The following is a 14,640-nucleotide window of genomic DNA, read 5'->3' on the forward strand; positions in this document are numbered from 1 at the left end:
TCTCTTTTTAACTTTTGATGTTCATTTTCAGTCAAACGGGGGTCTCTTGCAAAAACACAATATCAACTTTCAATGTGGAGAATGTGTATAGATGGAAATTTAATTCGATGTTGTTGAAAAAGTCTGACTTTATTAAGTTTGAGGAATCATATACAGTTACTTTTGAAAATAAATGTAGATTCGGTTGACAGTAAATTTGTTTTGTGGGATGCCTTTGAGGGGACAGATTATTAGTTATACAGCTAAAGTTAAAACACATTTGGCTGAGACAAATAAATTAGAGAAAGAGAGAGAGATTTGGGGAAAAGAATTATAGCAGGATGCTACGGAAGGTAAAAAGGTTTGTTTAATTTGAAATTGTGATATATAAAAAGGTTACAAGTAAAAAGGTGGGGGAAAGAATGAGAGAGTTAGGGGCAGGAGGGAGGGAGGATGGAAGATGAGGGAAGGAGGGAGGAAGGGGCAGGAGAAGGAGGGGGATGGAGGAGGAGAACTGGGTCAGAGATGCATACAGGTGAAAAGGTAGAAGAGAAAACAGCTGAAGAGCAATAAGGGGAGGGAGCAGCTCTCTGAATGAAGGGAAAGGGATGGAGAGCTGGAGGAAAGGAGACAGAGGAATAGGAGAGAGATTTGGCGGAGGGTGTTAATGGAAACCGGAGGTCGATGTTAATTCTGTCTGGTTGGAGAGTGCCCAGGAGGAATACATTGTGTCACTGCTCTAGAGAGAGGAATAGTAAAGAAAGAGACTTAGCAGAGGGGGTTAATGGAAACTGGAGGTCGATGTTAATTCTGTCTGGTTGGAGAGTGCCCAGGTGGAATACACAGTGTCACTGCTCTAATTTGCGGTTGACCTCGGCCTGGCAGTACACGAGGCCATCAACAGACATTTCATTGTGGCAGCAGGGTGTGGAATTAAAGTGGTTGGCCTCTGGAGATCCACACTACTGACGGCGGACAGAGCAAAGGTGCTCCACGAAGAGATCTCCCAGTCCACATCCAGTCTCCCTGATCCAGTGGAGATCACAATGGGAGAACTGGATGCAGTAGATGAGCCCGGGACAGTTAAATGTGAAGCGTTGCCTCACTCGGAAAGACCGTTTTGGGCCCCATTGGTGTTGAGGGAGGAGGCATGGGCACACATGGACCATTTTTTGCAGTCACGGGGGTAGATGCTGTTTGTGGGGAGTGAGGAGTGAACAGGAAGGATTGGTTTGTCCACATCGATCATTCAGAAGAGGGTTTTCACTATTGCCCTCAGGAACCCCAGGGACCAGTGTGGCTGCAGCAAGTAAGAATATCAGTGCATTTGTGCATTATACCCATGCATATGACAAGAAACTTGACACAGGCCCTTCCCAACTCAACGACTTGCTCTTTCTATCATGGAAATATGGGTGTTATGGGTCATTGAAAACTCCCTGAAATTGAGCATTGACCTTCTCCGGGCTGTGGACTGGATGTAGAGGTCCCTGGCTTTGCTCCTGAACTGCTTGCCGACTATGACGTAGAGAACGGGGTTGATGCAGCTGTTGGTGCAGCCGAAGAAGGTGACGATTTGGTTGCCGTTGCTGAGGGCCTCCGCCCAGGTGCAGCCCGATAGCATCCGAGCCTCCTTAAAGAGGTAGAGGATCCGGAAGACCTGGAAGGGCACCCAGCAGATGAGGAAGGCCAGGAGGACAACAAGGACCAGGGCCGCCGCCTTGCTCTCCCGCTGCACCTGCTTGAAGACCCGCATGCGGTTGTTTCGGAGGACGCTGATGATCTTGACCGTGCAGAAGCTGAGGATGGTGCTGGGTACCAAGAAGAGGACGATGACCTGGACGATGTTGCTGTTGAACTGCCAGCTATCGTTCGGGTAGTCGAGCAGGCAGGCGGAGATGTTCACGTCGGCCACGTACATCACCTTGCGGAATATGAAGGCGGGACTGCTCATCCCCAGACTGAAGACCCAGATAAAGCAACAGTTGATCTTGGCGCAGGAGACAGTACGAATTCGCCCCGGGTTCAGCACTTTCACCAGGGCCAGGTATCGGTCAATGCTGACCATCATCAGCAGGTAAATGCTACTGCACAGGTTCATGTAGATGGCCAGGTTAACGCAGCGACACAGCATCTCGCCGAAGGGCCAGGCAAAACGTTGGGCAATGTTGACTGCCCAGAAGGGAAGGCAGGCCAGCAGGAGGAGGTCAGCGCCTGCGAGGTTCCCCAGGTAGATCTCAGGGACCGTGCAGCGGCTCTTGTGCAGCCACAGGACGAGCAGGACAAAGATGTTCCCCACGAGGCCAGACATGCACACCACCATGATGTAGGCAGGCAGGAAGGTGTAGAGCCAATCCCAGAAGAGGCCTTCCTTGCAGGAGGTGGAATTGCTGGAGACGTTCACCAAGCTGAGGTTGGGCGTGGCCATCAGGAATTGGATCTGTCGAAGTTTGGAAAAGAAAGACCATTACAGCCCACGTAAACCTTCCCTCCCTTACAACATGAAGCATCATCAACATCTACACTCCCTGCCGCGCTCAAGCTCTCCAACATGTACTCATTGCTATTGCCTGTGCTCTTCCCCCTGCCCCTTGTTCTCTCCTATCCCCCCACATTATTATTTGGGCACCTGCCTGCTCTGTGATCATCCCTTGACGAAGGGCCTCAGGCCTAAAACATCGGTTGTACATCCTTTCCTCCCCTGGGCTCTGCAAGACCTGCTGAGTTTCTCCAGGACTTTTGTGTATTTACAGTGTAACCCCTGTTATCCAGAATTCAAGCAACCGGCCAAAAAGAAAATTTAGAAGTTTAAAATTGGTCATTAGTTCGCCTTGCCACAAACACACAACCTCAAGCAACGGGAAAATTCACTTATCTGGCATCAACCAATCTCTATAGATGCTGGATATCAGGGGTTTTTGTGCACTTTGAACCATTGAAAACAACTCTGCAGGAACAGATCCTTCGGCCCACCAAATCCATGCTGGCCCATAATAACCGCATCCTTCTCTGCCTTGGCTCATTCAGCACCTGTCAAAATGTGGTGATTTCATCACATCCCACCACCTCCTCTGGCAGAGTTCCGCACACTCTCCATGCAAAATACTTGCCAATCAGATCCCCTTTAGAGCCCCCTTGTTTAGGATCCCATACCCAAAAGGAATGTCCCCACTGCTGATCGGACCACATGCTGAAGTCACTCTTCCAAAAGTTTTTTTTTAAACTTTATTTATTCGTTCAAAAAACAAATAATATATGACGTATACAGCAATTAAACATGAACATTTTTTGTAATATATATATATAAAAAAAGAAAAGAACCCCCCCTTTAGCCAACTCTCCTAAGGAGAGCCATAAAGAAAAAAGAAAGATTAAAAAAAGTTAAATATACATATTAAAATCTAATCAATATAAATTAAAATGTAAATATTCCGAGTATAACAACCACTTATTAATAAAAAAAATTATAATTTTAATGCGAAACATACATAATTTTTTCCAATATTTCATCTCATTATGCCATCTATCAATATCAATCATATTTGTATCTTTCCATGTACTAATAATACATTTTTTCACTACAGATAAAGCTAAATATACAAAAGCAAGCTGGAACTTATCTAATCCCAAGCCTTTCAGAGGTTGCAAACTATCCAATAAAAATACTGTTGGATCTAAAACTACTTTAATTTTATACAGATATTCTAAAAACGATTGAATTTTCTTCCAAAAAGATTGTATATGTATACATGACCAAACGGCATGAAAAAAAGTTCCAACCATATCACCACATCGAAAACACAAATCTGATTCATGAAAACCATACTTTTTTAATTTTTCAGGTGTCAAATATGATTGATGTAAAAAATTGTAATTAATCATTGCATAATGAGCATTTATCAGTCTAGTTACACTCTCATAACAGATATCTAACCAATCATCTTCGGAAAAAATAAAACCAATATCCACTTCCCATTTAATTTTAGATCTATCCCAACCCTTTTTATCCAGACCATCCTGTAATATTTGATACATAAATGAAATATAACCCTTCTCTGGTACCTTCATAAGAGAAGTCTCAAATTTAGTCATTTCAGGTAAAATCATATTTCTACCAAACATACATTTTACCAAAGATCGAATTTGATAATGAAGAAACAAAGAGTTCTTATCAATACCAAAATCTTCCCTCATCTGATTAAAAGATAAAAATTTACCCTCTTTAAAACAATCTCCCAAATTTTTCACACCTTTAAATCTCCAATGCAATAAACTTTGATTATGTATTGAAAAAGAAATAAGTTGATTATTATACAACGGAGTCAAAGCCGATAATTTACCCCTAGAACCTGTCATTTTATTTTTCTTTATCCATATCTTCATTAAATGTTTTAGTATAGGGACATTATATTGTTGTAACAAATTTATATTCCACCTAAACAAAAATTGATGTATTTCAAATTCAGAAATATTTGCCATCTCAATTTTAGCCCAACTAGGAGGCCGTTCCAAATCTATCAATGAACTAATAAATTTAAGTTGGGCTCCTTCATAATAATTTTGAAAATGTGGTAAACGTAGTCCCCCTAACTCATATTTCCAAGTTAATTTATTCAAAGCTACTCTCGAAAATTTACCCCTCCATAAAAACTCCCTAAGCATTTTATTCAAATCTCAAAAAAAAAAAAATCAAGTAAATACGGAATAGATTGAAACAAATATTGTATACGCGGAAAAATATTCATCGTTATTGTATTTATCCTACCCCATTAAATGAATAGGTAAATCTTTCCATTTGATCAAATCAGTTTTAATTCTTTTCATTAACGGAGCATAATTTAATTTATATAAAGATTGATAATTAACATTCAAAATTATACCCAGATATTTAATTCGATCAGTCCACTTCAAATTAATAATATTCTTATAAACTGAATAATCTCCTTCACTTACCGGTAATATTTCTTTTCCCAATTAACTTTATATCCAGAAAGACATCCATATTGTATCAAACACTCCTTCAAATGCAAAAGTGACTGAGCTGGATTTATTAAATACACCAATGCGTCATCGGCAAATAAATTAATTTTATACTCTTCATCTAAAACTTTCATACCTTGTATCTGTGTATTTTGTCTTATCAGCTGTGCTAAAGGTTCGATCACTAACGCAAACAAAGCCGGTGATAAACTCTTCCGAAAGTTGATGATTGGTGCAGAGGGACCTCCGCATAGGTTTTGGTGGACTGCTGCACTGAATGGAACTTGAACAGAACAGCCCAGGGAGGCCCTTCAGCCTACCATGTCTGTGCTGACCGGGATGCCTATCCAACTAATCCCATGTGCCAGCACATGGCCTTTGACCCTCTGCACACTGCATCAATGCCTCTCATACACTTTTGAATTTAGACATACAGCACAGTAACAGACCCTTCCAACTCTCAAGCCCATGCCACCCCAATACCCCAAATGACCAACAACCCCCATCCGTTTTGGAGGGTGGGAGGAAACCAGAGTACCCAGAGGAAAACATGCAGACAGCACCCGATTTGAACCCAGGTCACTGGCCCTGTAACAGTTACAATAACCATGCCTCCTCAATCATATCTATCACATCTGCTTCCACCTCTACTCCTGGCAGGCAGCCTCCACTCTCTGTGTAAATAGAAATGTACCTCCTTCAAACTTTCGCCCCGCTCACCTGTAAACTACGCCCCCCAGTATATGACATTTCACTCTATCTCGGTGAACATGGGAAACACAGTTAGCATTGTGTTACAGCACCAGCGACGCAGGTTCAAATCCAGCGCTGTTCATTAGAGGTTTGTATGTCCTCCCCGTGTCTGCATGGGTTTCTTCCAGGGGCTCTGGTTTCCTCCCTCCCTTCATAACGTACCGGGGGTTGCAGGTCAATTTAGGCAGCAATGGGCTTGTGAACCAGAAGAGCCTGTTTACCAAAACCTAGCAATAGATAGTCACCAAGACAAATGGTTATTTAAACAAAAGTTGCTTTTAATTATCTTTAATGAAAACAGAATCACAATTTAACTTACCACTATTAACTTACTTAACCCAACTTAACCCCTTCTAATTCTAAGCGCACGTGTATGTAATCTGTGTGTAAGTTCAGAAAAGTTCTTTGGTTCACAATCCAATCTCACTTCTCATTCCTCCAAGTTCACCGGTATCAAGCAATTCTTATACTTTAACATTTATAAAAGTTCACCAGGCTTTGGTGTTTGAAAGGTAAATGGTTACCACTCAGGAAGGTTCTTGTCGATTTTCAGAGAGAGATTTGCTGTTCCAGGACATCCACAACTGATTCCTTCTGATCAGCCACTTCAGTGTCTTGCCGAAGAAACTTGCCCCATCAGGGTTCTCCAGATGATTACCACTTTCTTTCAGGTCACCACAGAGTTCTTTTTTTGTTTCCCTTATTTCAAGTGAAACATTAGACAGCCAATCCTCTCCTCTTCCATGAACCACAAGGGCTTTGACCAGGCTGAACTAAGCACTCACAACCCGTCTTCAAAATGGGGTTTTCCACAAGCTTGCCAGCTTGTCCTGTTCCAGTCCCAGCTGCTACTGAACTGTAAAACTGTGGAACTGAATTCTCTCTCTCTCACTCACAAAGAGAAAGCCTGTTTTACTCTCTCCCTGCTTGCAAAACCATATTGCCCTCTCAGAACAGCAAGTTCCATTCCAGACAGCCTGTGGCTCCAACCATCTGTTGCCTTTTTGTAAACAACAATCCATTAGGGAAGTCTCTTGGGCACACTCCAAAGCTATTGCAAAGACTCTGGGGCTGACATGCCCAGCATGAGCTGAGCTCCTGTATTTTAAATAATATCGGTTTTAAAGTGTTTGTATGTGACCTACACTAAATAAACCTGCCCCAATTTATCTCCCAATAACATATACAATATAAAACACAACATAATCTGACACAAAGAAGTCTGCAGATGCTGAGGTCTAGTGCAGTATACCAAAGGTAAAATTTCAGCTAAAACTCCTTTGTTTCAGAATAAGCTTTTTTCTTTTTCATTAAATAATCAACTTTTGAAAATGTGGGAACAGAAAGGTAGAGGATTGTTATGAAGGTGGGTATCTTATTTCATTTCAAAGAATGAAGGAGAAATATGGCATTTCTTCAAATACCCTGTTTACTTATTATCAGGTCAAAGACTTAGTGTTAGATAATTTTGGGCATACATTATGGTTGCCTAGGTGGTCTAAATTTGAAAGTTTACTTAATGAAGGGAGTAAGAAAGGATTAATATCTGAGGTATGCCTTATTACAGCATAAAATGCTCGAGCTGGATATTTATAAGTCTAAGTTTAAATGGGAAAAAGATTTCTCTCTATCTATTTCTCAGGATGATTGTATGAGGATAGTATGACTAAATGAGTGAATGTAAGGTACAGATTGGTTCATTATAACTTTCTACACCGGTTATACTGAGTTATCCTGAGAAGTTAAAGAAATAGAAGTTTATTTCTTCTGATCTATGCTTTAGGTGCCATAAGCAAGTTGGCTCTTTCTTGCATTCTACTCGATTATGTGAAACAGTGAGACCTCTTTGGAATAGAATTAAGCAACTTTTAGAAGTTTTATTTAAATTTAAAATTTCACGACCCTATGGCATTTTTATTGGGTTATATTAAGAAACTGAGTTTGGAATTAAAATTAGATAAGTTTCAAATTGCCTTTTTGAGATTGGCCTTAGCAGTGGCAAGAAAATGTTTGGCAATTACTTGGAAAAATGAGGCTGATTTGAGTATTCAACGGTGGCATTTCGAAATGAGGTTCTGTATTCCACTGGAAAAGATAACGTATAATTTATACATTTAAAGTTTGGAGCCCGTACTCAAGATATATGGGCTTGAATTTGGACTCGTTTTTTCCCCATGGTTGGTGGGGCTGCACCAAACCACGGCCATAGTTGAGATTGTGATACGAGTCAATCTCCTCTTCTAGCTCTCATGTTCTACTCTTCTTTGGGATAGCTTAGAGGGGGGTTGGGAGAGGTGGGGGGGGGGGGGGTAGGGTTGAGGGGGTGGGGGATTATAGAGGATAAACATTATGTATCTATCTGTATTTTGACTTTGATTGTATAATGTATTTTGATCAATAAATAAAATGTAAAAAATAGAAATTCAGCAGGTAACACAGCATCCACAGGCCGTCGATGTTTCAGACTCTGCGTCAGGAGTACTGAAAACCAGGCAGACATGCGAACAAATGGCAGGGGTGGGGGGGGAGGAGAAGGATAGGTGACAGGGAAGGAGCACAGACTACAGGTATGAGATCACAGGTGGATACAGGTGAGAAAGCAGAAGGGAAAGTGATGGGGGAAGAGCAGAGGGCTAAGGAGATCTGATAGAAGGGAGGGGGTTGTGAGGAACAGGAGGGAAGGAGAGAGAGGGGCTTAATGGAAATCGAAGGTCAATATTAAAGGCATCTGGTTGGAGAATGGCCCAATGTCCGGTTTCTCCAATTTGTGTGTGTCCTTAACTTGGAAGGACACACGAGGCCATGGACAGAAATGCTGGTGTGGCAGTGGTGTGTGGAATTGAGGTGGCTGGCCACTGGGAGGCCCTTGCCATGGCAGTGGACAGAGTGAAGTTGGTCAACGGAGTGACCTTCCCAGTCTGCATCCTGTCTCTCCGACGTAGAGGAGACCACAACGGGAGCACCAGATGCAGTAGACGACCCAACAGGCTCACAGGTGAAGTGTGGCTCTGTCGAACCTCCTCATGCCTCTCATAAGATTGAATTTTTCTCCCAATTCCTGATGGCAACATCCAGGTAAACCACCCAAATTTGTTCAACATCTCCCCATAGCCCATACCCTCTAATCCCAATAGCGGAGAAACACTTTGCAGTCAAAAGCTCTGTGCTGTCATCTGGACAAACGGTTGAAAATTGAGATTGTAACTTCTCCAAAATTAAAGTTAGATTCTCTACTCTGAGTGGGATCTTGTTTTGCCCACTCTTCGTACTTCATTGGTGAAGTAGTTCTCACCTCAATGAGACACTTCAAAACCTTCTCTCCAGTTTAAATCCCACAGGTTGCTTTAAGGAGTTGTTTTAAAACATTTTCTTTCAAGTCAAGTCACCTTTATTTATCATTCATACCCTGCTTGCATGGTAAAGACATAGTGTTTCTCCAGGACCTTGGAGCATATTTATACAAATACAAGTTAGGAGTTAAACACATTGAGATATTAAGGTATTAAGATGTATGAAAGTCCATGGTACATTATCCACATCTGTTCTGGGAATTCAGGAGCCTGATGTCTTGGGGGGAAAAGACTGCTGCCCAGTCTGGATGTAAGGGCCCGAATGAGAACAGTTTATGTGAGGGGTGTGCGGAGTCCTTCACAACGTTTATTGCCTTTCACCTGCATCGAGTGTTGTAGACGTTCTTCACGGTAGGAAGAGTGTCCCCAATGATCTTTTCCGCTGACTTCACTATCCTCTGCAGGGTCTTGCAAACCAGGAGGTGATACAGTTGCACAGGACATTCTTGAAACCTCCTCTGTGGAACGTAGTGAGGATGGAGGGAGGGCCAGGGGAAGTGAACTTTCCCCAGCCTTCGCAGGAAATAGAGGTGGTGCTGGGATTTCTTGGCTCTGGAGCTGGTGTGAAGGGATCAGGTGAAATTCTTCGTCAAGTGCAATCCAAGGAACTTGGTACTCATGACAACCTCAACAGTGGAGCCGTCAATGGTCAGGGGAGCGTGATCTCTAGGTCACCGGTGCTCTGTGATGAGGAAGGGATTGCTTAAGGTGGTGTGTGGGTGGAAAGAAAAAGTTTGAAAACCACTTGTAAGAGATAATAGAATATTGGAAGTAAAGCTAGTATGAATGAAATAAGGAATACTAGACTAGATTAGAGGAAGTTAAGTAAGTGCTGAGTAGGGATGAATTCCGATAAGAGTGTGAGGAAGGGTTACGCAAGTATAATAGAATAAGGGTCTTACAGTGATAGAGAGAATTAGCAAGTTCTGCAGAATTAGTAAGTCCTGGGGGTTGAGATGTGTGAATAAGGACAAAGGCAGATTCATGAATAAGGACATGATGGGACCCAGACAGGATACCCCATGGTCTTTCAAGTTGACAGAAACTGCACCTAGGCAGACAGAATTACCAAATGCCAAACCCATCCAGGAGGCAGAAGAATGTTAGGGGGGGAGGGTACCTCTACACTGAAATGAACTGTATAAAAGTTGGGTGAGCCCCAGTATGTGTGTGTATTCCCAGGGTAAGGGGAAGCACCCAACTTTGCACTGTTGTACAATAAATGTTCTTTGTTCTCAATTTTTGTCTCGAGTGAAATCTGTGAACGTAATTCTGTTTCTCACACAGTTTTAAATGTCCCTGATTGACTCGTTATGTGCACGGTTTCAGAACTCCAAAGGAAATGGGTCAATGGCCATTTTTCTCAAGCAAAATATTTCAGTAACAATTGGGTCAAGAACAGTGACTCTCAACCTTCCCTTCCCCCTCACATCCCACCTTACTCGTCACAGAGCAGCGATGGCAGAGGGATGACTTAAAGTGGGCTGTGAGTGGAAAGAAAGTTTGAAAACCACTGGCAAATAAAAATGTAAAGTTAAGAAATAAAGAACATTACAGCACAGTACAGGCCCTTCAGCCCACGATGTTGTGTTGTCCCACAGGAACCTACTCAAGATCTAACCCTTACACCCAGAACCCTCTATTTATCCCAGAGTTTCCATGTTGTACCAGCCCTGGTCACCCATTCCAAGGGTCCACCACTCTCTGCTTGCAAAAAAAGCACCCCCCCCCCCAACTCCGATGTCTCCCCTAAACTTTTCTCCCCTCCCCTTCCTCAGATGCTGTCTGCTGTTCTCTCGCCCCGGGAGAAAGGTGCTGCCCATCTCCCCTCATCCTGTAAGTTTCCCAGTGACTTGGTTCCACTTTTCAAACGGTGCAAAGCCCGATATATCCCGAGCCTTTGGGCTGGTGGGGGGGGGGGGGGGTGTCCATCACCTGTGCTGGCTGCCCAGTCCCGGACGGTGGGTGCCGAGCGTCGGGAGAAGCATGGCTCTGGCTTCTGCTTCATTCTCCACCCCCCACCCCCCCAAACACACACACGCAGGGTGGGGGAGAGAGAGAGGGAAGGGATCGTCCCCCCCCCCACCCAAAACACCAGTCCAGGTCGACCCCCAGGCAAGGGCGAGGCGCCGGGAGAGGCAGAGCGCAGGGGTCGCCTGTCCTACCTGCGGGGGGACGGTCCGGTGGCTGCGGCTCGGGTGAAGCTGCGCGACCTCGGCTCTGCCGGCTTGTGGGGGCTGGTCACTCGCACTGGTGTCTTTATGGCTTCGCCTCCCCGCGGGGGCTCCTGTCACCGGCCAAATATTTAAGGCAGGAAACCACCAAGCGGCGGCTCTGCCAGTTACGCCCCGCATCGCCCCTGAAGCAGCAAGTGGAGGTCAGCAAACTGGGGCAAGGCTTCGTCCCGGCAGCGGGGAGGGGGTCCGCACCACCTGGTAGCGGGGGGCTGGGGGTCCGCACCACCTGGTAGCGGGGGGCTGGGGGTCCGCACCACCTGGTAGCGGGGGGCTGGGGGTCCGCACCACCTGGTAGCGGGGGGCTGGGGGTCCGCACCACCTGGTAGCGGGGGGCTGGGGGTCCGCACCACCGGGTAGCGGGGGGCTGGGGGTCCGCACCACCGGGTAGCGGGGGGCTGGGGGTCCGCACCACCTGGTAGCGGGGGGCTGGGGGGTCCGCACCACCTGGTAGCGGGGGGCTGGGGGGTCCGCACCACCTGGTAGCGGGGGGCTGGGGGTCCGCACCACCTGGTAGCGGGGGGCTGGGGGGTCCGCACCACCTGGTAGCGGGGGTCTGGGGGGTCCGCACCACCTGGTAGCGGGGGGCTGGGGGGTCCGCACCACCTGGTAGCGGGGGGCTGGGGGGTCCGCACCACCTGGTAGCGGGGGGCTGGGGGGTCCGCACCACCTGGTAGCGGGGGGCTGGGGGGTCCGCACCACCTGGTAGCGGGGGGCTGGGGGGTCCGCACCACCTGGTAGCGGGGGGCTGGGGGGTCCGCACCACCTGGTAGCGGGGGGCTGGGGGTCCGCACCACCTGGTAGCGGGGGGCTGGGGGGTCCGCACCACCTGGTAGCGGGGGGCTGGGGGGTCCGCACCACCTGGTAGCGGGGGGCTGGGGGGTCCGCACCACCTGGTAGCGGGGGGCTGGGGGGTCCGCACCACCTGGTAGCGGGGGGCTGGGGGGTCCGCACCACCTGGTAGCGGGGGGCTGGGGGGTCCGCACCACCTGGTAGCGGGGGGCTGGGGGTCCGCACCACCTGGTAGCGGGGGGCTGGGGGGTCCGCACCACCTGGTAGCGGGGGGCTGGGGGGTCCGCACCACCTGGTAGCGGGGGGCTGGGGGGTCCGCATCACCTGGTAGCGGGGGGCTGGGGGGTCCGCACCACCTGGTAGCGGGGGGCTGGGGGGTCCGCACCACCTGGTAGCGGGGGGCTGGGGTCCGCACCACCTGGTAGCGGGGGGCTGGGGGGTCCGCACCACCTGGTAGCGGGGGGCTGGGGGGTCCGCACCACCTGGTAGCGGGGGGCTGGGGGGTCCGCATCACCTGGTAGCGGGGGGCTGGGGGGTCCGCACCACCTGGTAGCGGGGGGCTGGGGGGTCCGCACCACCTGGTAGCGGGGGGCTGGGGGGTCCGCACCACCTGGTAGCGGGGGGCTGGGGGGTCCGCACCACCTGGTAGCGGGGGGCTGGGGGGTCCGCACCACCTGGTAGCGGGGGGCTGGGGGGTCCGCACCACCTGGTAGCATCCCTGCAGGGCAGAGGTGCTGTCACCCCCCTTCACCAGGTAGACCCCTGGATAGGAAGCGGGGGGGGAGAGGGAAAAAGAGGGGAAGGGGGAAGAGGGGGGTGGGCTGGCAGGTAATGGGGGGGGTTACAGGGGTAAGAGAGAGGGGGGAAAGGGAAGAGGGAAGGCAGAGGAGGGGGAAGGGGAGGTGAGGAAGAGGATGGATATGGGGGGAGTGGAAGGAGAGAAAGGGTGATAGTGGGAAGGGGCAGAAGGCTGAGAAAGGAGCTTTCTGTATGGGATAAAGGAAGGGAGGGGGTTGGGAACTGGCAGGGAAAGGGAAGGGAAAGATGCAGGAGAATAGCACCATAATATAGAGGAGCAGAAATATGGCCATTTGGCCCATCGAGTCCGCTCCACCATTGCATTACAAGCTGATCCATTTTCCTACTCAGCCCCATTCTCCTTCCTTCTCCCCATAACCTTTGATACCCCGGACTTTTCAGACGCCCATCAATCTCTGCCTTAAATACACAATGACCTGGTGACCACAGCTGCCCGTGGCAGCAAATTCCAGAGGTTCACCGCTCTGGCTGAAGAAAATCCTCCGTATCTCTGTTCTAAATGGGCGCCCGTCAATCTGAAGTTGTGCCCTCTTGTCCTAGACTCCCCCACCATGGGAAACAACTTTTTCACATCTACTCTGTTCAGGCCTTGCTTCAATGAGGTCCACACTCATGCTTCTGATCTCCAAGGAGTGTGGCCCAAGAACCCTCTTCATACTCTAATCCTTTTAATTCCTGAAAGCAATCTTGTGAATCTTCTCTCTGAACCCTCTCTAACCCCAGCACATCCTTTCTTAATTAAGGAATCCTAAACTGTACTCCATACCCCAAGGGAGACTTCACCAGTGCCTTATAAAGCCTCAATGCCACATCCCTACTCTTGTATCCTATTCCTCTGGATAGAAACGCCAATATTGCATTCACCTTCTTCACCACTGACTCAACCTGGAGATCAACCTTTAGGGTATCCTGCCCGATGACACCCATGTCCTTTCTCACATCCAAATTTTGAATTCTCTCCCCATTTAAATAATAGCCTGGCTTTTTTAATTCCTTCTACCAAAGTGCATGACCCTACACCCTCCAACATTGTGTTTCATTTCCCACGTCTTTTCCCATTCTCCTCATCTATCTAAGTCTCTCTGCCTCAACCCTACCTGCCCCTCCAGCTATCTTTGTATCATCTGCAAACTTACCCAACGACCTAGCTTCCATTCCCAAATCATTAATGTGCAAAGTTTCAAGAAGTGGCCCATCACTGACCCCTATGGCACACCTAAGTGGAGGTAACTGGCTCCCTGAGGTCGTTGAGTTTCCACCGTTGCTACCTGGATTATCTGCTGATGGTTAGGTACCAGGTAGCAAGGGGGGGTGGGAGGGTGGGGGAGTGGTCTGCTCCCCACTCAGGAGGTATGATGTCAGGCAGGAGAGCAAGACAGATGCTCAGAACCACCTGACAGGCAAGACCAAAAAGCGCTGGAGGATCACAGCAGGTCACAGAGCAGAGGCAGCCAATGTTTCAGGACTGCACCCTCCTCCAGGAGTACCAAAAACCAGGCAGATGCCTAAATTAGGTGGGGGGGGGGGAGGGAGGGAGGAGGATCACCAGCTGTGGGGGATAGTTAGATACGTGGAAGAGGAGAGAAGAGCTGAGAGGTGATCGGAGGAGGGGCCAGAAGACTGCCCCAGCTCTCCACGGATGCTACGTGACCTGCTGAGTTCCTCCGGCACTTTTGCTCTCTGATAGGTGGGAGAGAGGGGTGGGCAGGTGGAGGAAGGAAAGTGTGGGTGAA

General features: G+C 47.8%; 2 protein-coding genes across 2 annotated transcripts; both read right to left on the reverse strand.

Moving 5' to 3' along the window:
- Nucleotides 1-11,333, reverse strand: bdkrb2 (bradykinin receptor B2). Its single transcript, XM_069915216.1, has 2 exons — nucleotides 11,228-11,333; nucleotides 1-2,419 (listed from the first exon to the last, which is right to left on the reverse strand). Exon 2 carries the CDS (start codon nucleotides 2,405-2,407, stop codon nucleotides 1,361-1,363), a length of 1,047 nt encoding a protein of 348 aa, XP_069771317.1. The 5' UTR covers nucleotides 2,408-2,419; nucleotides 11,228-11,333; the 3' UTR covers nucleotides 1-1,360.
- A 70-nt stretch (nucleotides 11,334-11,403) lies between these two features.
- Nucleotides 11,404-13,563, reverse strand: LOC138752244 (formin-2-like). Its single transcript, XM_069915215.1, has 3 exons — nucleotides 13,485-13,563; nucleotides 12,413-12,850; nucleotides 11,404-12,362 (listed from the first exon to the last, which is right to left on the reverse strand). The coding sequence occupies exons 1-3, from the start codon at nucleotides 13,561-13,563 to the stop codon at nucleotides 11,404-11,406; spliced, it is 1,476 nt and encodes a 491-aa protein (XP_069771316.1).
- Nucleotides 13,564-14,640: the final 1,077 nt, after the last annotated feature.

Source organism: Narcine bancroftii, chromosome 2 (assembly GCF_036971445.1).
Source record: "Narcine bancroftii isolate sNarBan1 chromosome 2, sNarBan1.hap1, whole genome shotgun sequence".
In the NCBI taxonomy this organism is placed as follows: domain Eukaryota; kingdom Metazoa; phylum Chordata; class Chondrichthyes; order Torpediniformes; family Narcinidae; genus Narcine; species Narcine bancroftii.